General features: G+C 44.4%; 2 protein-coding genes across 7 annotated transcripts in view; one reads left to right on the top strand and one right to left on the bottom strand.

The window, feature by feature from the left end:
- LOC144585865 (uncharacterized) overlaps positions 1-23,865 on the top strand; it is a 236,428-nt gene extending 212,563 nt beyond the window's left edge. Inside the window, exon 2 of the mRNA XM_078383089.1 lies at positions 23,428-23,865. Coding sequence (XP_078239215.1) covers positions 23,428-23,442 — 15 coding nt within the window. The 3' untranslated portion in view covers positions 23,443-23,865. The remainder of the gene's footprint in view (positions 1-23,427) is intronic.
- Positions 1-24,113, bottom strand: part of SMYD3 (SET and MYND domain containing 3) — a 506,262-nt gene that overhangs the window by 218,134 nt on the left and 264,015 nt on the right. The gene's annotated exons all lie outside the window — the stretch shown is intronic.

The following is a 24,113-nucleotide window of genomic DNA, read 5'->3' as shown; positions in this document are numbered from 1 at the left end:
CCTGAGGTTGCCAAAATGCACATCACAAAATTATTACACACAATTATTTGGAAGGGGGAAAAAGCCACAACTTTATTGGTTACAACAGTACAGTGGGGTCTTGACTTGAGAATTTAATCAGTATTGGAAGGCGGTTCTCAAGTCAAAAAGTCTGTAAGTCAAGTCTCCGTTGACCTACAGTGCATTGAAAACCAATTAATCCCGTAACAGGCCGTTTTTGTTCCATTTTGGTTTTTTTCTGGTCTGTAAGTCAAATCTCAGTCTGCAAGTCAAATCTAAATTTTGCGGCCAGAGAAGTCTGTAACTCAAAAAGTCTGTAAGTCAAGCCGTCTGTAAGTCAAGGGTCCACTGTACTCCCTGGCCCAGCATTGAGGAATTGGATACAATGCATCAAGAAACCTGCCTGTCCCTCAGTGCCCTGCAATGACCTCTTCAGCAGCCACTGAAGGTTGAAGCAGGAGTGGCAATCTTCTGGAGACCATGCGGGCATGTGCTTCTCCATGAATGCCTGCCATCAGAAGGCAGGGCAGCTCCAACAGATCCCAGAGCTAGGCCAAACCACGGCCGTACTCCCCAGCTCCCCCTTTAACCACCAGGGAAGCAGACACCTACTCGCCACCTTCATACCACCTGGATCCAAGGTGCCAATGCACCAAACTACCAATTAAAGTGGTGACAAAGCGATAAGACACATAATACCCACAGTAACCAATCAATAACCCCAAATACCCAGACCACTCACTTTGGCCTGTATTACCACATCATCACCGTACCCTAGTACGCATAACTACTGACAGAAAAGGATCCCACATACTCAAACAGCAAGCATTAACAAGTATCACTGCACTACCACCATAAAACAAGTGTGGGTGGAAGGGAAAACTGGAGATTGGCTCTGATTATATGTTGAGCAGGCAGACTGGACTTCCCCTTTTTCTGGTCTGCATCCCTGAAGTCCAGTTTTTTAATGTTTCCTGTTGGCCAATGTGAAGCTGGTAGGGTGAAACTTTCCCAAACTAGTTAATGGGAAGCTGGCAGGGAGTGGTGGTGGAAATGGTCCTTGAAGCCCTCCTGATATCCCAAGTGCTCAGGAGGATCCATGTGGGAGTGGCCATGCTGACTGAAGCCCACTCCACTGCTTGCTTCATCCCCAGAACCACATTTCCAGCCACAACATGGTGGTCTCTGGGTCCCGATTTAAGAAAGGGATTTAAGAAATCCACCATTTAATCCTTTGCCAGGGATTCTTTCACCACTAAATGAAACTTGTTGGCGTTATACTTTGGTTTCCAGATCCCAAAGCTGATTCAACATAAACAGTTTTTGGCCATTCAGGAATCCTTTCTAAGTGTACATGTTACAGCAGTTTTTCCTTCCCCTGCAGTGTATTAATATACCGTGTTCCCAAAGTCTGTAGCACTGTATTCTTCGTGACCTGGTCATACTATGAACCTATGGGTGTTACATGCCTCAGTGCTGAACCCACACACACACACAAACTCTTATCCTAGCCTCAGCAATGCTGTGAATCTCCTGAGATGCAATATAACATTCCGTGACTTTGCAAAAAAAATTACATGTCCTATTCTGCTTTCTTCTAGATGTTCAACATTTGTGCATGAGGACGGCATGTCAGTATAAATTCTGCTGCCTAGCATCAGTAATCTACTGGGTGAGAATGAGCAAACTGAAGCTTAATACAGCCAAGACAAAGATGCTTCCGATGAGCTGAAAGGAAGAACAGGGAACAGTGATTCAGTACATCCTGTACTGGATGTAGTTACTCTTCCCCTGAAAATTCACATTTAAAATTGGGATATTCTGGATTCAGCCTTAAGCCTGGATGTGTTAGTACCAGAGGTGGCCAGGAGCATACCTGCAGTTAAAGCTAGTGTCATAGCTGTGCCTGATCCTGTAGATGTTTCACTTGGCTATGGTGATGCATGCCTTAGTTACTTCTCCTCTAAAGTACTGTGACGTACTGTATATGGGGATGCTTTTGAAGACTGTTTGAATTTCAGCAGGTTCCGCCCAGAAGCCACTGGCAATGGTGTGGCTAAAAAATATTGTAAATAAATAAATAAAACATTGCAACCAGACTGTTGACTACAGACAGTGACAGGGAATATATAATCCTCTTCTAACAACAGCTTCACTGATCATGGCTCCATTTCCAGGCACAAGTGCTGGATATGATTTATAAAGCTCTAATGTATATGGCTTGGGTTCAAGTTATCTGAAAGACAGTATTCTCCCATAGAAGTCTGCCCAGGCTTTGTGATCAGCAGAAGAGACCTTCTCTGAGTCCCACCACCTTCCAGGAAAGAGAGGACGTTCTCTGTAGCCATTCTCAGGTTTTAGCCCCCTCTTTGCTGTCCTTTCACCAATGCCTAAGACCTTTCCATTCAGGCAGACCTTCAGCTACTGAGGGACAAATGGCAAGAGATCTGAGACAGTATGTGCCCAGTTTCTTGTAGTTTTAATGCAAATCATCACTTGCTTTTTAATACAGATGTTTTAAATTTTAATAGTGTTTTGATATTACCTACATTTCAATATTTTTAATTTTTATGAACTTATCAGTGCTGTTTTTAACTATAATGTAACCTGCAAATAATGGCCAGGAGAAAGATGGGATGTGAAATGGCAACAGATAAATAAATAAAAATTTTAAACAGCTGGGACAAAATCATATCTCAATGCATCTACTTTTTTGTGTAATTTTTTTTGCCTTTGGGGCACTTTTGTCTCCGCTAATATAACAAATGTCACTATTCTGCCCCTTTTCAGAGAACCATCCTATAGCAAAGCAAAAAGATGTGCTCAGATTATTTGCAAGCTGTTCCCATTCAGGAAAAATAGAAATTGCTTCCATCAGTGGGATACTGGAATTCACAGGGTTCAGGAAAGGCTCCGCGATATAAGATATGTACTTTTTGCTTCATTTTTTTCTTGTTTTATCATATCATGGCTCTGGGTCTTTGATTCTGCATACACAAAAAGTCCTTTGAACACGAGATATTTTCATATCATACGGTACATTGGAATTCTTATTGGGGGGTCAGAAATTTGCCTACAATTCAAACAATGCATTTGTAACCTAGAAAAATCAGGTTAAATATGACATCCCTGTTGACCCATAGATAAATTACATGTTCAATTTCAAATGTGTGAATGTTAAATGTTTTACATAATTTAATGTATTTTAAATTATTATTACTTAATTCCTATTTAATGCATAATTACTGTGCTTTTAATTCTACTTGTTTAATGTTGTGAGCTGCCTTGAGACCCCTCATCAGGAGAAAGGCAGCCTACAAATGATATTAATTAATTTATTAATTAAATGAATACATGGTGACAAAATGCACAATTCTACTCTCCCCAATTGATATGGCCTGGCCATATCTAAAGAGGAAATTTATAAGAGGGGTCAGTTGTAAGAGCACAATGTATGCTCTTATCCAGATAGCTAATAGGTAGTTTCCAGACATGCATCTTATTACTGAATATCACTGGTATATTTATTCGCAGCTTTCAATTTTGACATTGTGCAATGTCCTATATCTTCATTATGGAAATAGCAGGTACCTGTTCTTCAGTGTCAGTTGGTCTGATAAGGCTTAACTATCCTCCTATGCCACAAGAGACACTGTAATGTGATATGGAAATCATCATACAGTTCCTGTCACATCTACTTGCTTTAAATCTCTTTTGCATTAAACTATCTTTGAACATCCTTTGAATGCACTTTTTGTTCTTTTTTCCTTTGTATGGTTCAGAGAAGTGGAAATGATCATTAGTAGTACAGAAGTCCTTAGAAGTTTTCTGTTTAATATGTTACCAAAGATATTGACTAGGATGGAAAATAAGCTTTATGAAGCCAAGAAGTAATGTGGTCCCTGTGGTAAAATTAAGATTTTTGCAGAGTGTAGAAAGTGACTGCTGACAGTTGAATGAAATCCTTGCCTATAATCTATGGTTGTCAGTCTGATGAATATTTTAGCACCAGTAACAACAGCTGCAAGAATACATGGCAAGCAAACGTATCTGTCATATATGTGTGTTTCTCTCACTTCTCCCTCAAACTGAAAGAAATAAGCATGGGCATTTTTCTTTTATGCAATTTGCTCTGTATTCAAGCTTTTGCTGAATATGTTACTTTATCTATTTGTTTAATCTACCATCTTTCCTTCAAAGAGCTCCCTGTTTGGTAAGTCAGGTAGGAACTGCCCAAGATTGGGGAGCACTTCGAAAAGCTGGTTTTTTTAGACCAGAATTCCCAAAAAGGTCCTGGTCACATTGGTTGAGGGACTCTTGCAGTTATAGTCCAAAAAGATAACTCTTCTAGTCTGTGTACCCAGCAAATCTTACGGCTGAGTGGAGATTTGGACCTGGACCTCCTTTGTCTTAGACTGCAACTATATTGGCTCTATGCGAACTAGAGGCCAAAGAAGAACAGAAATGTGTATACATTTGTGTATGTTAAAACACCCTGATCACAGGAATCACCCAATCGCCTGAAAAGAACAAAACATGATCCCACAACTACAAATACTCAACAACCCCACACACTACACCAGAATACAGAGTTCTAGCTCCTGTCCTCTGAAGATGATGTGATGTTTAAGTTCATAAGTCATTATGAATAAAACCCACCATAAATCTCTAGTGCAAACATTCTTGCACATTATTTAAAATATTATGCCTCCTCCTGATGCAAAGCTCTATATGCGTTCCTATATTTGGAGCAAGGAATGTTGCTGCACAAATTTATTTATTTATTTATTTATTTGATTTGTACCCTGCCTATCTGGACTACCAGACCACTCTAGGCGGCTAGAATGACTTCTTTGTTCATTTTAAGGAAGGGAAACTTTGCAAACACATCTCTTTAGAATGTTTTGAGGGCACAGTATGTTGATCCACGGTAAACCCTGAGTGACAAACGGCATTTTGCAAGACAAAATGCAGAGGGAAGTGAAGCCAATTGCAGAAATGAAGAGGAAAAACATTCCTTCAGAAATACAGTTTGAATATCTTCTTATAACTAGAAAATATCCTACCTTAATTTTTTGCCTTGAATTTTTGTCAGAGTATGAGTGTTCATATCAAAGCAAGAACCAATCCAATGTGGTACCTTCTTGGGTCAAATTCATGTTGGTAGCTTCAATAACACGGTCCATCCATCTCATCCTCCGTCCCCTTCTCCTCCTTCCTTTACACTTTTCCAACATCAGGATCTTTTCCAGGGAGTCTTCTCTTCTCAGGAGATTGCCAAAGTATTGAGGTTTGATCATCTTGCACTCCAGGGGACTCTCAGGAGTGTCCTCCAGCACCATAATTCAAAAGCATCAATTCTTCGGTGGTCAGACTTCTTTATGGTCCAGCACTCCCTTCCATACATCGCTACTGGAAAAACCATAGCTTTGACTATGTGGACCTTTGTCGGCGAGGTGATGTCTCTGCTTTTTAAGATGCTGTCTAGGTTTGTCATCACTTTCCTCCCAAGAAGCAGGCGTATTTTAATTTTGTGGCTGCTGTCTCCATCTGCAGTGATCATGGAGCCCAAGAAAATAAAATCTGTCACTGCCTCCATATCTTCCCCTTCTATTCGCCAGGAGGTGATGGGACCAGAGGCCATGATCTTAGTTTTTTTGATGCTGAGCTTCAGACCATTTTTGGCGCTCTCCTTTTTCACCCTCATTAAGAGGTTCTTTAATTTCTCCTCACTTTCTGCTATCAGAGTGGTATCATCTGCATATCGGAGGTTGTTGATATTTCTTCTGGCAGTCTTGATTCCAGGTTGGGATTCATCCAGTCCTGTCTTTCACATGCTGTATTCTGCATATAAGTTAAATAAACAGGGGGACAATATACAGCCATGTTGTACTCCTTTCCCAATTTTGAACCAATCACCTGTTCCATATCCAGTTCAAACTATTGCTTCCTGTCCCACATATAGATTTCTCAGGAGGTAGATAAGGTGGTCAGGCACTCCCATTTCTTTAAGAACTTGCCATAGTTTGCTGCAGTCCACACAGTCAAAGGCTTTTGCATAGTCAATGAAGCAGAAGTAGATGTTTTTCTGGAACTCTCTGGCTTTCTCCATAATCCAGGGCATGTTAGCAATTTGGTCTCTAGTTCCTCTGCCCCTTCAAAATCCTGCTTGTACTTCTGGGAGTTCTCCATCCACATACTGCTGAAGCCTACCTTGTAGGATTTTGAGCATAACCTTGCTAGCATGTGAAATGAATGTAATTTTACAGTAGTTGGAGAATTCTTTGGCACTGCCCTTCCTTGGGATTGGGATGTAGAGTGATCTTTTCCAATCCTCTGGCCACGCCTGAGTTTTCCACACTTGCTGACAAATTGGGTGTAGCACCTTAACAGCATCATCTTTTAAGATTTTAAATAGTTCAACTTGAATGCCATCACCTCCACTGGCCTTGTTGTTAGCCAGGCTTTCTAAGGCCAATTGACTTTGCTTTCCAGGATGTTCGCTATCTGGGTTGTCCGGGACATCCAGATCTTTCTGGCATAATTCCTCTGTGTATTCTTGCCACCTCTTCTTGATGTCATCTACTTCTGTAAGGTCCCTCCCATTTTTGTCCTTTATCATGTCCATCTTTGCATGAAATGTTCCTTTAATATCCCCAATTTTCTTTTACAGATCTCTGGTTTTACCTTTCTATTATTTGCCTCTGTTTCTTTGCAGTGTTCATTTAAGAAGGCCCTCTTGTCTCTCCTTGCTATTCTTTGGAAGTCTGTGTTCAGTTTTCTGTAACTTTCCCTATCTCCCTTGCATTTTGTTTCTCTTCTCTGCTATTTGTAAGGCCTTGTTGCATAGCCACTTTGCTTTCTTGCAATTCCTTTTCTTTGGGATGGTTTTTGTTGCTGCCTCTTGTACAATGTTACGAGCCTCCATCCATAGTTCTTCGGGTACTCTGTCCACCAAATCTAGTTCCTTAAATCTGTTCTTCACTTCCACTGTGTATTCAGAAGGGATTTGGTTTAGATTTTACCTGACTAGCCCAGTGGTTTTTCCTACTTTCTTCAATTTAAGCTTGAATTTTGCTATAAGAAGCTGATGATCAGAGCCACAATCAGCTCCAGGTCTTGTTTTTGCTGACTGTATAGTGCTTCTCCATCTTTGGCTGCAGAGAATATAATCAATCTGATTTCGGTATTGCCCATTTGGTGATGTCCATGTGTAGAGTCGCCTCTTGTGTTGTTGGAGAAGGGTGTTTGTGATGACCAGCTTGTTCTCCTGACAAAACTCTATTAGCCTTTGCCCTGCTTCGTTTTGAACTCCAAGGCCAAACTTACCTGTTGTTCCTTTTGTCTCTTGACTCCCTACTTTAGCATTCCAGTCCCCTATAATGACAAGAACATCTTTCTTTGGTGTCAGTTCTAGAAGGTGTTGTAAGTCTTCATAGAATTGGTCAATATCAGCCTCTTCAGCATTGGTGATTGGTGCATAAACTTGGATTACTGTGATGTTGAAAGGTCTGCCTTGGATTTGTATTGAAATCGTTGTATCGTTTGTGAGATTATATCCCAGTACAGCTTTTCCCACTCTTTTGTTGACTGCAAGGGGTACTCCATTTCTTCTACAGGATTCTTGCCCACAGTAGTAGATATGATAATCATCTGAATTGAATTCAGCCATTCCCATCCATTTTAGTTCACTGGCGCCCAGGATGTCAATTTTATTCTTGTCATCCCCTGTTTGACCACATTCACCTTACCAAGGTTCATAGATCTTACATTCCAGCTTCCTATGCAGTATTTTTCTTTGCATCATCGGACTTTCTTTTCACTTCCAGGCGTGTCTGCAGCTGAGTGTCCTTTCGGCTTTGCACTTCATTAGCTCTGGAGCTACTTGTCCTTGTCCTCCACTCTTCCTCAGTAGCGTGTTGGACGCCTTCCGACCTAAGGGCTCATCTTCCAGCGTCATATCTTTTAGTCTTTTTTTTCTGATCATGGGGTGTTTTTGGCAAAGATACTGGAGTGCCATTGCCAATTCCTACTCCAGGTGGATTGTGTTTAGTCGGAACTCTCCACTATGACCTGTCTTGGGTGTCCCTGCACGGCATAGCCCATAGCTTCTCTGAATTACTCAAACCCCTTCGCCACTACAAGGTAGCAATCTATGAAGGGGAAACTATCTTTACCAACATCTATTTTCTAAGTACAAATATATCAATGTCCTATGCGATTTACTGTTCTGTAACATCCATTTAACTTAGTAAAACATAAATCTGAATAAGCAGTTCAAAGAGCTGCACCATACTCCCAAGAGTATCTAGAAATCATTATTCCAAAAGGGCATTATGATTTGTTTAAAATTGTTTGAAACCTCTTCATAGAAATCTATGGTTAAATCTTAATTGTAAACTCCATAACTGAACAACAACAACAACAACAACAACAACAACAACAACAACAGTAAACAGAAGCCTCTCATGATTTCTTCCCTCCCTTCCTCTTCTTGTTTCTCCCAGCTTTCCATCTCACAGGGTGGGACCCAACAAAGCTTCTTGCTAAGCTCCTAGCAGTGCTAAAAAAAAATTCCCCCAGGACCTGTGGCAGGAAGTGAAGCACCACCCCTGCGACTCATCTCTTCTTGTATATACAGGCTGTTCATGGCAGTGTTCACAGGGAAGGGAGAGGAGCAGGAAGAGCAATGGCAGTGCCTTTTGCCCTGCCATTACCCAAGGAGGAGTGCCCTGGTCAAGTGATTTTTTAGGACAGTCCTCCCTATAATGGTGAATGGGTGGTGGTGACAGCTTTGACACCAACCTCTGATGCTCAGCCACCTGAGGCAACACTTCAGTGAAACTAATGGCCAAGCAGCCCTAGCTCTCGGAAGCCTGCGAAAGATAAAATGGAACTAGCTGTAATCCCCTTTGCAACTTCTCTTGCACTGGTAGCAAGTTGGATAGAATACTAGACTAAGATTGTATTGAAGCAGGGATCCCCAACCCCCGGTCCACGGCCCGGTGACGGTCTGTGGGCTTCCTGGAATTGGGCCACAGAGAGATGGATCTCTGCCCCCCTGCACGCACACATGCACGCACATTGGGCGTGTCACACTCGCAGATGGGCATGTCGCGCTTGCGGAGGGGCATCTCATGCTTGCACACATGCCCCTCCACAAGTGCAACATGCCCACCCATGAGCGTGGGGGTGCCCTCGCCCCCCCACACATGAAGCCCGCATCCCCCCCAACCAGTCCACAGTCCCAAAATGGTTGGGGATTGCTGTATTAAGGTACTAGGAATCTTTGTCCTGCTTTGAATTAGCATTTATATTTTGCACTTCTTTAATTCCTATGATGTCACTGCTTTCCATACACTGTTTGCAATAAGCTCTGTGAACATATAAGCTGCCTGCAAACCAGTTAGGGTCAATCTTTTGCACACTGTAACATTTATTCATAAATTGCAAGGGCTAGAGCAAAATCCTGTTGAGCTGTGGATGGCTTCATCCATGATTAAGCATAGTGAAACCGTTATTCCTTGCAAAACAATTAGCCAAAATTTATCTGCATTTTTGGCCTTCTATGTTGCTTGTGTAAAGACTAGAAATTTATTTCAAAAATAAAAAAATACCTACCTACATACATAAAAGGAATGGCTGTATTCCAAATTACCATGTGGCATGCCTCAAATATGGGTCAAACCCGGCCAACTGGGTAATATATTAACTCTGTGCTGGCCTAAATGCAGACAATATCCCAATTTGCCACAATCCCATCACTTGTTTTCTGGGTAGTCGGCTGATGACACTCCCATACTGCACTCCTTAGCCAAACCTAGGATTGCCCGATGTCCGGCAAAAGGAGGACATATCCTCCTTTTTAGCCTAATATCCTCTGTCTGGCAGGCAAAGATAAAAACCCTTAAAATGTCCAGCTTTTGTATATTTTATGTGATCGTTTTGAATGGGAGGGGAAGAGGTGGAAGGACCCCCCCTACCCCTGTCTTTCCCCGCCCCCACCCACCCGCCCCCGTTAACTGCTGCTCAGCTATCCGCCATGCCCGCCCAGCCCACGTGGAGCCCAGAAAGGCAGCGCGAGCGAAGCACCACACACTGAGCCAGGCAGGAGCAAGCAGCACCAGAGCGCATCGATGGGAAAGCGAGCGCCTGGACTGTGTGTATTCAAAATCCCTTTTGGGGACTCCAAGTCCCACACTCCCCAGCCTTGAACCTATAACCCTCGGGGGAGGGGAGGATGCCTCGTCCGGCTTTGCCCAGCACCGCTTTCCTCCTGCCTGCGCTGGAGCCTTGTTTGGGTGTCCAGATTAACAAGGCTGCCTGTGAGCATGTGCAGAGTGCGAGCAGCCAGGGGATCTCGCAGCTGGGTCGGGGTGGGTTCGGGTTTCTTTGCTTTGCTCCCAATTGGAAGTACAATTTGAAGACTATTACCCGTGAATAGTTTTATGCATACGTGATCGCTAATGAAGATCTTCTGTGAAAGTTAGCTCCTCTGAGAAATATATTGTGTAATTAATAAAGATTATAAGGTATTAACTGTAAAATTGGCTGTATAAATAATGTTTTTTGGTATTTTGAAAAAAAGCCTCCATTGAATTTATTTTTATTTTTTAATATGACTGTTGGTCGATTCACTAAGAGACATTTATTGGCAGCTATTGTAATAAAATTGTATTGATTGTGAATTTAATCTGGAACGATTCAAATGAAACATTCAGTACGTCCTCCCCTGTCCTCTTTTTTGTCTTTCTATGTCCTCCTTTTGGTACCTATGTATTCTGGCAACCTTAGCCAAGCCCCACTGCCTTTACCCAGCTTTGTAGCTTACAATGTACTTGTTCCTGTGGCCCAGGAAAGATGTAACCCAGAAAAAGAGGCAAGAACAACAGTGTCATCTGGAAAGGGTTTGTGGAGGTTTTTACCAAGAGATTGGGTAGCTATTTGACAGAAATCTTCTAGTTGTGCATTTCTCGCTTTACTAGGGAGTTGGACTCAGTGAAACCTGGGGGCCGTTACAGCTCTTCAATTTTGTTTCTATGTCAAAAAGGAATGTGGGGTGTTTCAGTCTTTCCCCCTTTTTTTCTTGAGCTTGTGAATTACATTTAAAAAATATGCGTCATTGTTAGGTAGGCCATAATCTGTTCACCCTTTCTTTTATTGCAAAATAAGACTATGATCTAAGCAAAAACATAATTCTTTAGTTCAATTGTTTGACCCTCTCCACTGCATGAATAAAAGCAGAACATATTAGCAGAACAGTAGCAACGTCAACAGTTTTGTCAGTTTTGAAATACTGCCGTATTTCACCTAAAGTTGAACATTTTGAATGGTTTTCCACAAAGCAAGTGTTTTGCACCTCACACTTAAAGTGTACAAGAATATTTAAAAGAAATATATTTTTCATTCCTAGTTAATTGAGAAATGGGCAAACAATTGACAAATCATCCCCCCCTTTTTTTTGGCCTGCTATATGCACAAAGTGATCTAAGACAGAAGTAAGACCATATTGGAGGCTATAAATATATACAATTTCCATGACAATGCTGCAACACAATTCTAAAGCAAAGAGAATGAATTTATGGGATATGAAAAACTTTATGTTAGGCTTCTTAAAAAAAGTCTATTTCCATTTTAAAAAATATTTTCTATTTTTTAAAACAGGAATTTTTCCTGGAAAGCTTGTGGTGGTGTTTAGGGAGAGGACTTTTGATTTAGCTGGACTGGAATACACTAGAAAGTTTGCAGTAAAAATGGATGGGGTCACTTGTGCAAACGGTATGGCAGAAAAGGGGAGGAACATGAATGCTGTTGGAACTTCTTTTAATAAACAAGAGAATCTCTGAACCAAAAGAGGAGCCAGTCCACACTGAACTCTGTTACAAAGCAGGAACAAAGAACTCTCGTCTTACAAAACACTGAACAGCCACCAGACACAACCTCTGCGCAAAGAACCTACACTGTGCTTTATAAAACACAGTAGTGTGTTACTAAACTTATTCTCCACCATGACAACACTGACATCTAGCTGTTCATGTAACCAAATGGCTCTGCATATATTCTACAAGGGTACAGTGTGCTGCCAAACACAGCCTGTATTATGCACCTGTGGTTAAACAGAAATACCATTCAGCCCTATAATCACAGATATCAAACATTTCTCAGTCTTTAACTATTCTCATTGGAGCATCCCAGCACTACCATGCAGCCATAGGTGGGAAAGGCAACATGCAGCTTCCCTGAAGTGTTCAGATGAGTGATTTGGCAAACCTTAGTTGACCAGATAGGCGGGATATAAATAAAATAAAATAAATAAATAAATAAAATAAACCTCTATCAGAATGCTGACGCTTTGTGTCCTGTGTGTGTTTCTCTGTGTGTCACTTACTCTGCCCACCCCAATCCCAAAGGCCAGTTATTATTCAACAGCATACACAATGTACTGTAAGTCTTTTTCCAATTCTGTGGCCAAGCCCAGGAGGTTTTGAAAAAGAAAGGTTACTTACCTGTAACGATGGTTCTTCAAGTGGTCATTCTGTGAATTCACACAAAGGGTTAATACCAGCGCCAGCGTTGGGCCTCTCGGAACGTTTTCTAGCTGCAAGAGAAAAGTAACAATGTTTAGGACTACCCCTACTGCGCACGCCCAGCCTAACCGTCCCTCAGTTCCATTTGTCCGCCATAGGCCCTCGAGTCATAGAGATGCCAGTGACAGACAGACAGAGGGGAGGCCGGGCGGGATTGTGTGAATTCACAGAATGACCACTTGAAGAACCATCGTTACAGGTAAGTAACCTTTCTTTCTTCATCGTGGTCTTCTGTGAATGCACACAAAGGGTGATTAGCACGCTTACTAACCGGATGGTGGGCTGTCACTGAAGAGCCGATGCTAGCACTGCCCTCCCGAATTTGGTCTCCTCTTTTGCCCTCACGTCCAATCTGTAGTGGGTTATGAAGGTAGAGGCATTGGACCAGGTAGCGGACCGGCAGATATCGGGCAGGTCGACGCCACGAAGTAAGGCAGTGGATGAGGCAACAGCCCGGGTGGAATGGGCTTTAAGTCCCTGTGGAGGATCTCTGTGGTTGAGCTCGTAGGCAAGGGCGATGGTAGATACGAGCCACCGAGAGAGCGTGGACGGCGAGGCCGGGCAGCCCTTCTTTGGGCCAAAGTAGCAAAGAAAGAGTCTGCTGGCCAGGCGAAAGTCCTTGGTTCTGGAGACGTAAAAAGCTAAGGACCGTCGAACATCAAGCATGTGGAGCATGCGTTCAACATCAGACGTCGGAGACGGAAACAAAGTTGGGAGAATAAGTGGCTGATTGACGTGGAAGTCGGAGACCACCTTGGGAAGAAAAGATACGTCCAGGTAAAGCATAACCTTGTCTTTAAAGAACTGAAGAAAAGGTTGGTCATGACGGAGAGCTGCCAACTCGCTAGCTCGACGAGCAGAGGTGATAGCCACTAGGAATAGCGTTTTCAAAGAAAGCATCTTGAGGTCACAGGTAGCCATGGGTTCAAATGGGGGTCTGGCTAGGGCATGCAGAACCAAGTGGAGGGACCACTGAGGGAGTGGAGGACGAACGGGAGGTCGGAGGTTAGAGAGACCCCTCAAAAACATCCTGACAGTGGGATGGGAGAAAAAACGGGAAGAGGGAGAAGCTCTGGGTTGGAAGAAGACAACCGCAGCCAGGTACACCTTGATAGTAGAGATAGACAGGTGGAAATCGAACAGGTAACGGAGATACTGCAGAAGTGTAGACAGAGATACAGGGGAAGAGGCGAGATCCCTCTGCTGGGTAAATTTCAGAAAGCTTTTCCACTTGTAGGCATACAAGCGAGACGTGGAGGGCTTGATGGCGTTGGTCAAGACCTCCTGAATTTCTGGACGATCCTCCACGCCGTCAGATGGAGCGTGTCGAGGTCGGGGTGAAGGACTTCGCCTGCTTCCTGGGTCAGTAGGTCCGGCCACATCGGAAGGGTTACTGAGTCCACAGCCATGCTGACTAGAGTGGGGAACCACACTTGGCGAGGCCAAAAGGGTGCGATGAAAATGGCCGGAGTCATTGAACGTCGGAGTTTGATTAAGGATCTCTGTATCAACGGGATCGGTGGAAATATGTACAAGAGACCCTGGTTCCATGGAATCATGAATGCGTCGCCGAGCGAGTGGTGACCGAGACCTGCCCGGGACGCATACCGGGAGCATTTTGCGTTGTGAGGGGATGCGAACACGTCCAGCACTGGGGTCCCCCATTGGCGGCAAAGGTCCTGGAAGACCAGAGGGTTCAACTCCCATTCGTGAGTCTGATAATGAAGCCTGCTCAGAGTGTCCGCAAGCGTGTTGTCCTCCGTGGCTACATGGATGGCCACTGGGTAGATATGATGACGGTAACACCATTCCCAAAGGAGGATGGAGAGATACAGGAGTGAATGAGAGCGGGTTCCTCCCTGCTTGTTGACATAATGCATTGTGGTAGTGTTGTCCGTCACCAGCTGAACTCCGCGGCCGCGCAGGAGAGGAAGGAAGGACCTGAAGGCCTTGATAACCGCCAGCAGTTCCAGGTGATTGATGTGGAACATGGCTTCCTGTGGTGTCCAGAGGGCGTGGATGGTGCGACGCCCGCAGTGCGCCCCCCAGCCGGACGGACTGGCGTCCGTTGTAACTTGAACAGTGAGACGGAGTGGACGAAAGGGCCGGCCAACCGTGAGATGGGGTGTGTACATCCACCACTGGAGCTGTCTGGTGAGCTCCGGGGTGACCCGAAGGCGTTTCCTTTGACTGTCCATCATGGGGTCGAAAAGGGTGAGAAACCAAGATTGGAGCGACCGGAGTTTGAGGCGAGCGTGCGCTAGCGCCGGCGTTGTAGAAGACATCAGGCCGAGGAGGTGTTGGGCGTGATGGGCTGTCACCCGAGCACCGGGAAGAAATTTCCTGATGGCTCGTCGAATCTTGTGTATTCTTTCTGGGGGAAGAAAGACTCGACCCTTTACAGCGTCCAAACAGACCCCTATGTATTGAACTGTTTTGGAGGGAATGAGCTGAGACTTCTGTTTGTTGACAGTGAGACCGAGATTGGAGAGAAGATACAGGATAAATTTTGTGTCTTTCAGGGATTGCCTTCGCGAGGTGGAGACTACGAGCCAATCGTCCAGGTAAGGGTAAACGTGAATGCCCCTGAGACGAAGGTAAGCTGCCACTGGAGCCATGACCTTGGTGAAGGTCCGGGGAGCTGTGGACAGACCGAATGGCAGGGCCTGAAATTCGTAGACCGTGTCCTGAAAGATGAACCGAAGGAACTTGCGGTGGTCTGGGTGAATAGTGACGTGAAAGTATGCGTCCTTTAGATCTATAAGGACAAACCAGTTGTTCTTTTTCAGCAAGTGTATGATGGACTCTAAGGTGAGCATCCGAAACCGTCTGGGTCGCAGGTAAGTGTTTAGGAGTCTTAGATCGAGGATGGGTCTTATGCCTCCTCCGCTTTTTGAGACGGCGAAGTAGCGGGAGTAAAACCCGCATCGTATGTCGCGAGGTGGTACTGTAGAGATGGCATCCTTTTCCAAGAGAGATGATATTTCTTCCTCTAGTGAGGAGTCGAAGGGAGAATGAGTTATGAAACCCAGCGGAGGAGATCTTATAAACTCCAGCTGGTAACCGTGCTGAATGATCTTTAGAGCCCAAGTGTCGTTTGTGATGACGGACCAGTTGTGAAGAAACGGTTGAAGACGGGTGGTAGGTGGTGAATGGGTGAAAACGGGGGGCCGAAAGTCAAAGGTACTGTTTTTGTTTCCTGCCAGGTGGCTTAAAGGGTTGGCGGCGATGGGGAGGACGAGGGCGGTATCCCTGATAACCCTGGACAGAAGAAGAGGACTGGCCAGAGCGCTGCTGAGGTAGTTGCTTGTAAGGACGGTATTGTTGGGAAGATTGGTACTGTCCATAAGATTTACGCCATTGAGGGCGTCGCTGTCTAGATTGAGTCTGAACAGAATAGGACTTAGCAGTTCTCTTAGCCTTGTGAAGGTCCTCCAAATGGGAGTCGGTCTTTTCGTTGAACAGCCCGGTAGCGTCGAAGGCGAGGCTCTCGACCTTTGACTTGACGTCCTCCATTATGTCAGCAGAACGGAGCCAAGCATGGCGCCGGATAGAGATGGCAGACATGAGGACTCTGGCAGATATTTCTGCTGCATGTCTGATGGAAAGACGTTCATACTTGGATACCGTCTGAGCTTCTTCATAGGAGTTGAGAAAAGCTTGCCGGGTGTCTTCAGGTATCATTTTCAACCCCGGTAAAAGCTTGAGCCACAATTGTTTGTGATAAGCTCCCAACACAGTTTGATAATTGATGACTCGAAGTAGCAAGGTGACAAGGGAGTAGATTTTCCTGCCGATGAGTTCCAGCTTTTTACCCTCCTTGTCAACTGGGGTAACATGGGCTTTGGCCGAAGGCCTTGAACAGCTAGTCTCAACAATGAGTGAGTTTGGAATGGGATGCTTGAGCAGAAAATGAGTGTCAGCCCCATGAATCTTGTAGAAGTGCTCTGTGCGACGAGGGACGTTAGGTGTAGTCGCAGGCTGAGCCCAGAACTCCTTGATGGCCTCCATAACCACAGGCACAAAAGCTATACTGGGGGGAGCAGTACTGTCCCTTTTGATGTCCCCAAAGAACAAGTCCTCTCCCGGAGGAGAAGGGAGATTCAAGTCCAATTTGAGCGTCTTGGCAAGCCTGGACATCATCTGAGAGTAAGAAGAAAAGTCCTCAGATGGAGAAGGAGCGTGAGTATCGCCAGTATCGGAAAGCACCAGATCACCCGGAGGTAAATCATGCGGTGGCAAGGGTGGGGGTTGCTCCTGATCGGAGTCAGAAGATCGCTCCGTGGACACCTCATCTGGATCAGAGGAGAAGACATCCCTCTTCTTCTTTGGAGGGGGCTTCTCGATGCCGACCTGCGTTGTCGGGGGTCGAACTGGGACCACAGTTGGCGCCGAGGTGGAAGGGACCGGTTGCGGTGGAGGGGCAACCGGTACCGTAGGAGGGTGGTCTTTGGCTCGAATAGCCCGGCGTCGACGTCGAGGCCGGGTCGACTCCGAAGAAGACGACACATATATGTACCGGATCTTTTTGCGGTACCGGTCTCGAGATGCGGATGTCGACGACGAAGAAGGAGACCGCGAACGGTCGCGCCGACGTCGATGGTGCTTACGACGCTTAGGGCGGTCGGAATCCGCTGAACGGGAAGAAGAGGATCGACGTCGATGCTTGCTACGACGTCGATGAGAACGGTGCTTCTTCTTAGAGCGTTTACGCTTAGAGGACTTCGAGTCCGAGCGATCGCCAGAGTCGGACTGAGTGGAAGCTCGATGCCTCTTCTTCGATCGCTTCCCTCGAGGAGACTTCGACCTCGAGCGGCCGGAGGAAGGGGACCGACTCGGGGAGCCATGCTTCTCCGTGCGAGAACGTTTGCCTCGAGGAGATTTCGACCTCGAACGCACAGGTGATCGAGGTAGCTTTTCTCGAGGGGATCTCGAGTCCGAGTGTACGGACGAGATCGACACGGGAGGCGACCCCTGGCCCGCAGGAAAAGGGCTATGTGGGGCAGAAGCGAGGCCAGTAGTGACAGCGACTAACTGGCTCGGTGTCGGGGAAGACCTTCCCGAAGGCGGTAATACTTCAGTACGTCGAGCAGGAGGAGGCGCGGGTGCCTCGGACGAGGCCCCGAAGCGCCTCGACAACTCCTCAAGAATCGGTGATGGGATGGAACCCGAGCTCGGAGAAAGTGGAATGGATGTCATTTTAAGCTGGGCGGCCGCCTTAGCTTTGGACGATTTCGACGGCTTAGCTTTCGGAGCCGGAGGCTCGGGGTTCGAAGCAGGAGCGGCCGATTTCGACGACGCGGATTTTTTCGACATTTTGGAGACTTTAGAGACGACTGACTGAACAGGAGCTGCTCGAGAAGTGGAAGCCATTTCCCCCTCCGAGGGCGCCGTGGACGACAACGTTGACTCCCACAGATGAAGTTTAAGGCGCTGTTGGCGAGCCTTGAGAGCGGCCTTAGTGAAGGCTTTGCAGTGTGGGCAAGCTTTGGGATTGTGCGACTCCCCCAAACAATACAGGCAAGTATCGTGGCCGTCCTGATGGGGAATTTTGCGGTCGCACACCACACACCTGCTGAACGGCCCTGAAGGGGACATAGGGCAGTAAGGAAACCGAAACGACAAGTCCAAGGATAAGGCAGAGCAGTCCGAAATCAGTCCGAGTAAAGCCAGAAAAATACACCGGGTCGTCAAGTTGAAGGGAAAAAGCGCTAGGGTAGTCCGTGAGCGAAGCTGAGGTCAAAAGCCAAAAAATCAGATAGATAGATCGCAATAAACGCAGCTACGACGAGAGGCTCCAAACCGCTAGGCGGAAAAATGGAACTGAGGGACGGTTAGGCTGGGCGTGCGCAGTAGGGGTAGTCCTAAACATTGTTACTTTTCTCTTGCAGCTAGAAAACGTTCCGAGAGGCCCAACGCTGGCGCTGGTATTAACCCTTTGTGTGCATTCACAGAAGACCACGATGAAGAATGGCAGCCTATGAAGCAATTAGGTAAGCAGGATTTCCACTCAATTTGTCGATGCAAGAAGCCACTGAAATTAAACAATACAATTCACCCCCTGACTGCCCTTAAAAACAATGACAATCTGATTGACCCATAATTACTAAGCAAGTTTTAAATGAAATGCTACTATTGTACATCATTATGACTCCAAAATATTCAGCCACAGTGATTAATTATATCCAGGAAGCATCTAATAACAGACATTTCTATTTAAATTACACATGGCACCCATTAATTTATTTGCCCTAATTAACAAAGTGGGAATGTTGTATTGCACCCTGTATTGCCACCACGATTTTTTTCCCATATTCCCCACCCCATGCCCTCTTTAAGCTCTTTCTATCTGTTCTGTGGCTCCACTAATGACAAGAGTGTTTCATAACTTAATTAGTTAACACTGATCTGTAATCTGCACACTTCTGCTTAATTGGCATTTTCCATAGCGCCAGCTTTAATTGTATGTTTTGCATAACGAGGGACCTTTGAAAAAGGAAACCCTTATGGGGAGAAGCCAAAGTGTTTGTGAAAAGTCTGCACACTGTGCCCCTGGCTCCAGTGAGAGCCAAGTCGGAGCCATACTGCACCTGAAATCCATACAAAAGGCATCATTTCATGGACATGAAAATTACAGTAAGTGTTCAGAATAAACTTTAAAAGAGTGCGTTCATATGAAGCAGCTGGCCATAGAATAGAACAGTTAATTCATTCATATTAGAAGCTGGATACCCTGGAATGATATGCGAATTGACTTTACTGTGGTGGCAAGAGACAATAATTTTGTTAAAATGGAAGATAAACAGAACACTGTCGGCCTCATAAGCAGCAAAAATCGAACAGTTTCTCAGCTTTCTGCTCCACAAATGAGAGTCTTCTTCTACACTGGAGCTAATTACTTATGAACCCTACGTCCTGACTTGTGATTGCATTATTTTATTGAGACACTTCCAAATTAGCTTTTAGTTCAAATCACCTCATCCCTGCTTTATAATTTTAACTATCGCAACAAAAATTAATTTTAAGTAGACTGCAACTTACACTACACCAAGATGTACAATAATAATTGCATGAATATTAATTATGTGCCATCAAGTCAACCGTGACTTATAGTGGCTATTCCAAGATTTTTTATGGGTGAAGTACTCAGACGTAGTGTTGGCCAGTCCCTCGTTCTGGCAGCGCTCTTGGATCATACAAGTTGCCCAAGGCCACAGAGGGGGCGGGGCACTTCATTCCATCAGCCATACATGCTCTGTGCAATTTTGGCTCGTTCTTCACCCAGGAGGAGTTTTAAACTCTCAGCCCCTCGCTGCACAGCCAGGGGCCTCAGCCCACTGAGCTATTCTTCCAATGCATGAACAAGTCCACACATTGCTAGCTTGCTATAAAAATAAGTTGAAAACAATACAGCTCTGTTCTTCTTTATCTTCTCTTTTTACCTGCCTGTTTTTCTTTTATTTAGGGAATTAGAAGAACAACATAAAGATACATGCTCCAAGAAACCTGTCAAGAACGAGATATAGTGAGGAAGCAACTGTAACCAAAAGATCAGAGAATCAGAGAATCATTTGAGTTGAAAGGGGCCTATAAGGCCATCAAGTCGAACTCCCTGCTAAACGCAGGAATCCAAATCAAAGCAGATCTGACAAATGGTTTTCCAATTTTCTCTGGAATGCCTCCAGCATTGGAGCGCTCACCACCTCCCAAGGTAACTTGTTCCTCCATTATACTACTTATACTGAATTTTCCAGTCAGGATGGAGAAAGAGTTATGTATGTATGTATGTATGTATGTATGTATGTATGTATGTATGTATGTATGTATGTATGTATGTGTGTGTGTGTGTGTGTGTGTGTGTGTGTGTGTGTGTGTGTGTGTGTGTGTGTGTGTGTGTGTGTGTGTGTGTGTGTGTGTGTGTGTGTGCATTTACCCTGCCTTTTTCCTTACATTAGCTTACAGTCAGCTAATATCATTGAAAGACTATGTTAAAGCTAAAACAATAAGTATGCAAATATTAAAAAGGAACAAACAAATACCACTCTGAGAGATGGTAAACACAAGTAGTACTAAAGAGCCAGTCAGAGAAGTAATGCATAACAATCCATCTAAAAGTCACACTCATGTAGCCAGTCACTGAGGAAAGGCTTGCCTGAAGAGAAAAGTCTTTGCCGGCTTGTGGAAGGACAGCAAAGATGGAACCAGTCTGGCCTCCTGTGAGAGGGAGTTCCAAAGTCTAGGAGCAGCAACAGAGAAGGCCATCTTCTGTGTCCCCATCAGACACTCCTATGAGGCAGGACTGAGAGAAAAGCCTCTCCTGATAATCTTAATACCTGAGCCATCTCATAATGGGAAACACAGTCTTTGAAATAGCTCGGACCCAGGTCACTTAGGACTTTGTAAGTTAAAACAAGCACTTTGAACTGTGCCCAGAAACAGATCAGCAGCCAGTGGAGTTGCTGTAACGGGGGGGGGGGGGTTATATGATCCCTGTAAACAGCCACAGTCAGCAATCTAGCTGCTGCATTTTGGATTGGCTGAAGTTTTCTGACACTTTCCATTGGCAGCCCCACATAGAGTGTTTTACAGTAATCTAGCTGAGAAATAACTAGGGTGTGTGTCACAGTGGACAGATGATGCTTAGTCTTCCCTCCCAAGTCATTTAATTTTAGATATTAGTCCTTTCAATTTTCTGCACCTTGTATTTTTTTTTCACCCAGTAGTAAGATTAACAGACTGAAGAAGCAGAACAGAATACATGCTGTACTGAAATACCTATGATGGTCAGTGTATCAAGGAGGAGGACTTAAATATTTGGAACCTCAAACTGAAGCTTAGAATTAGGGTAGTTTCACTATTACAGCTATTAATATTTGGGATGAAGGGCAGGATATAAATGCAATTACGTGTTTTCAAAATGCACAGACCCACGAATGCCTGGCGCAGCTGGTGAATTTGCTGGTTGAATAGGCAAGAGCTGCTCCTACCCAAGAGCAAACCGTTCTGTTTCTTCTGCTAACATCTTTTACTGTGGATTAAATTGATGAAATTCTCATTTCTCCCAAGGATGAACAATGAAAACCAATGCCAAATGTGAGCTTTGGTGTCATCATTGGACTCCCTGGATTATACAGTTTTTACAAGAGAAAAGAAGACAGGGTGTATTGGCATGTGCTATTTTATTTTATTTTATTTAAAGCTGGAAACTTTTCATGTAGTCAAATATCCAAAAGATAGATAGAGATTATTTCAAACCTGCTTTCAGTGATCTTATAGCTGTTAGAGATCTGTGGTGTTCTGCTTTGTTGGGTGCAGCACAGTAATAACAAGCAAACAGTCATCTATGTCTGTGTTCTGCAAAATTACATGGATGAGCATGCCTTGTTAATTTACATATAAGGCACTTGTTGTTCCGTGAAGAGAATCTGTTCCAGAATGACTGCTCTGTATTTTAGTTGTGTGTTGATGAGATGCTTCCAAGATCTGTAATGCATCCAGGTTTTTCTCTGCATGTTGACAGAATAAATTTGCTGCAAACATGCCTGCCTTTGCAAACCTGACAGTGTATTATAATGCATGGAGAATTATTCAATTTGCTTCTGCAAATAGGAATTATAAACTATTCTGTGTTTTAAGGAATGCTGAATAAAACAGTTCTTTCTCATATCCAAAAGTATTTGCCTTCTGTACTACCAGCATGACAACATGTATTGCAATTGCGTTAAAGAGCCTAAAAACCACATTGGTCCAGTTCAAGTATAACGATATTGTTTAAATAAGATACAATTTACCCGACTGTGCCTACGTGCTGCTGGCTCCGTTCTCCACTCCTACCACTATATGAGTTTCGGGAATATTGTGATTTGTTTAACCACAATGTTCCACAATATTCAGATTGGAGCTTGCTCAGAATCTATGTTATAGTATAATTTTTTTTAAAGCTTAACAAAAACAAAAGCAAAAGAAGAAAAGTGTGCTTATATTGTCCCAAAGAGCTTAAAGCACTCTCTGGGTGATCTACAATTTATTTATGCAGACTACACATTGCCCTTCCAGAGAGTTGGGTACTCAGTTTACCAGCTTTGAAAGAGTGGGTGGCTGAGTCAACCACAAGCTGGCTTCCTGAGCCCAAGATCAAACTCAGCTCATGATTAGAGTCTTTACTGCAGTGTAAACACTACACCATGAGGCTCTTCTTTAACAAAAACATGCTTTCTGGAAAGCCCAGTTTCAGGCAATTTAGTATCAGTAATCACACAATTAAATTCAGTTGGTTTAATAATCACACCATCCTACCTCTCCAGTTCTTAGTGAGTCTATGTGTCTGTGGGTTTCACCTGATGAGACTCATTTCTCTGCCTGCAGCACCCTTTCCCTGTCACTTCTTGAATGCAGACAAAGGCTTCTCCCCCTTCAACTTCCCTTCCCTGGTTCCTTATAAAATCCCACTTGATGAAGAGATTATGTTTTCAAAAGCTTGCACATTTTTTATGCCCAGGCATACATTTTTGTTGGTTGTTGTTGGTTTTCCAGGCTGTTTGGCCGGGTTCTTTAGTTTTTTCTTCCTAACGTTTCACCAGTCTCTGTGGCCGGCATCTTCAGAGGACAGGATGAGAACAGAGCACAGACAGAGTTCTGACTCCTGTCCTCTGAAAATGCCGGCCACAGAAACTGGCGAAATGTTAGGAAGAAAAACCTTAAGAACAGGGCCAAACAGCCAGGAAAACCCACAACCACCATCGGATCCCGGCCGTGAAAGCCTTCAAGAATACATACTTCTTTGTGCCTTTTGGGTTGGTCTATAAAGGTACACTGTTGGCTGGATAGCTTAGTGATCTAGGCCAGTGGTTCTTAACGTGGGCGATAATGCCCCCCAGGGGGCGATTTCATTTTTCAGGGGGGCGGTAGAACGAAAAGGGGCGGTGTGGGGGCGCTGGAGCAGAAGGGGGGCAGTAGGGGGGCACTGGAGCAAGCCAAACCTGTGAAGATGGCTGCAGCCTTTTTACAATGTGCATTAATATATATTTTCCTCCAATCTTAATTTAGTTTCAGAGTTTTCGTCTTGAAATTTTTAGTTCCTGCATTGCAGTTTGCTTTTATGCCCTTTTTATATTTCTTTTTGCATTTTAAAATTCGCTTGAAACTAAATCATTAAATGTTACTTTTGGGGGGGCATTTCATTTTCTTGGAATTGAATTTTGTTTTCAGGGGTCATTGCATTTAAGTGTCTTAAACAAACAAACAAACAAACAAACAAACAAACAAACAAACAAACAAATAAGATATCATCACCGTGGGGAGGGGGGCGATGATAACTTCCTCAATGGCTCAAGGGGGCATTTCTTTCAAAAAGGTTAAGAACCACTGATCTAGGCATCTGGCTGCAGAGTCAGAAATAGGGAGTGTGATTCGCCGTGGTGCCTTCTAGGAGAGGTGCCAGTCCGTAGCCTGGGTCAAGCTGCACAGTCCCAGGATGCCACCAGAAGAAGGGAATGATAAACCACTTCTGTATATTTTCTGTGCAGA

Source organism: Pogona vitticeps, chromosome 1, assembly GCF_051106095.1.
Source record: "Pogona vitticeps strain Pit_001003342236 chromosome 1, PviZW2.1, whole genome shotgun sequence".
NCBI lineage: Eukaryota > Metazoa > Chordata > Lepidosauria > Squamata > Agamidae > Pogona > Pogona vitticeps.
This window is presented reverse-complemented; position numbering and strand designations above follow the sequence as displayed.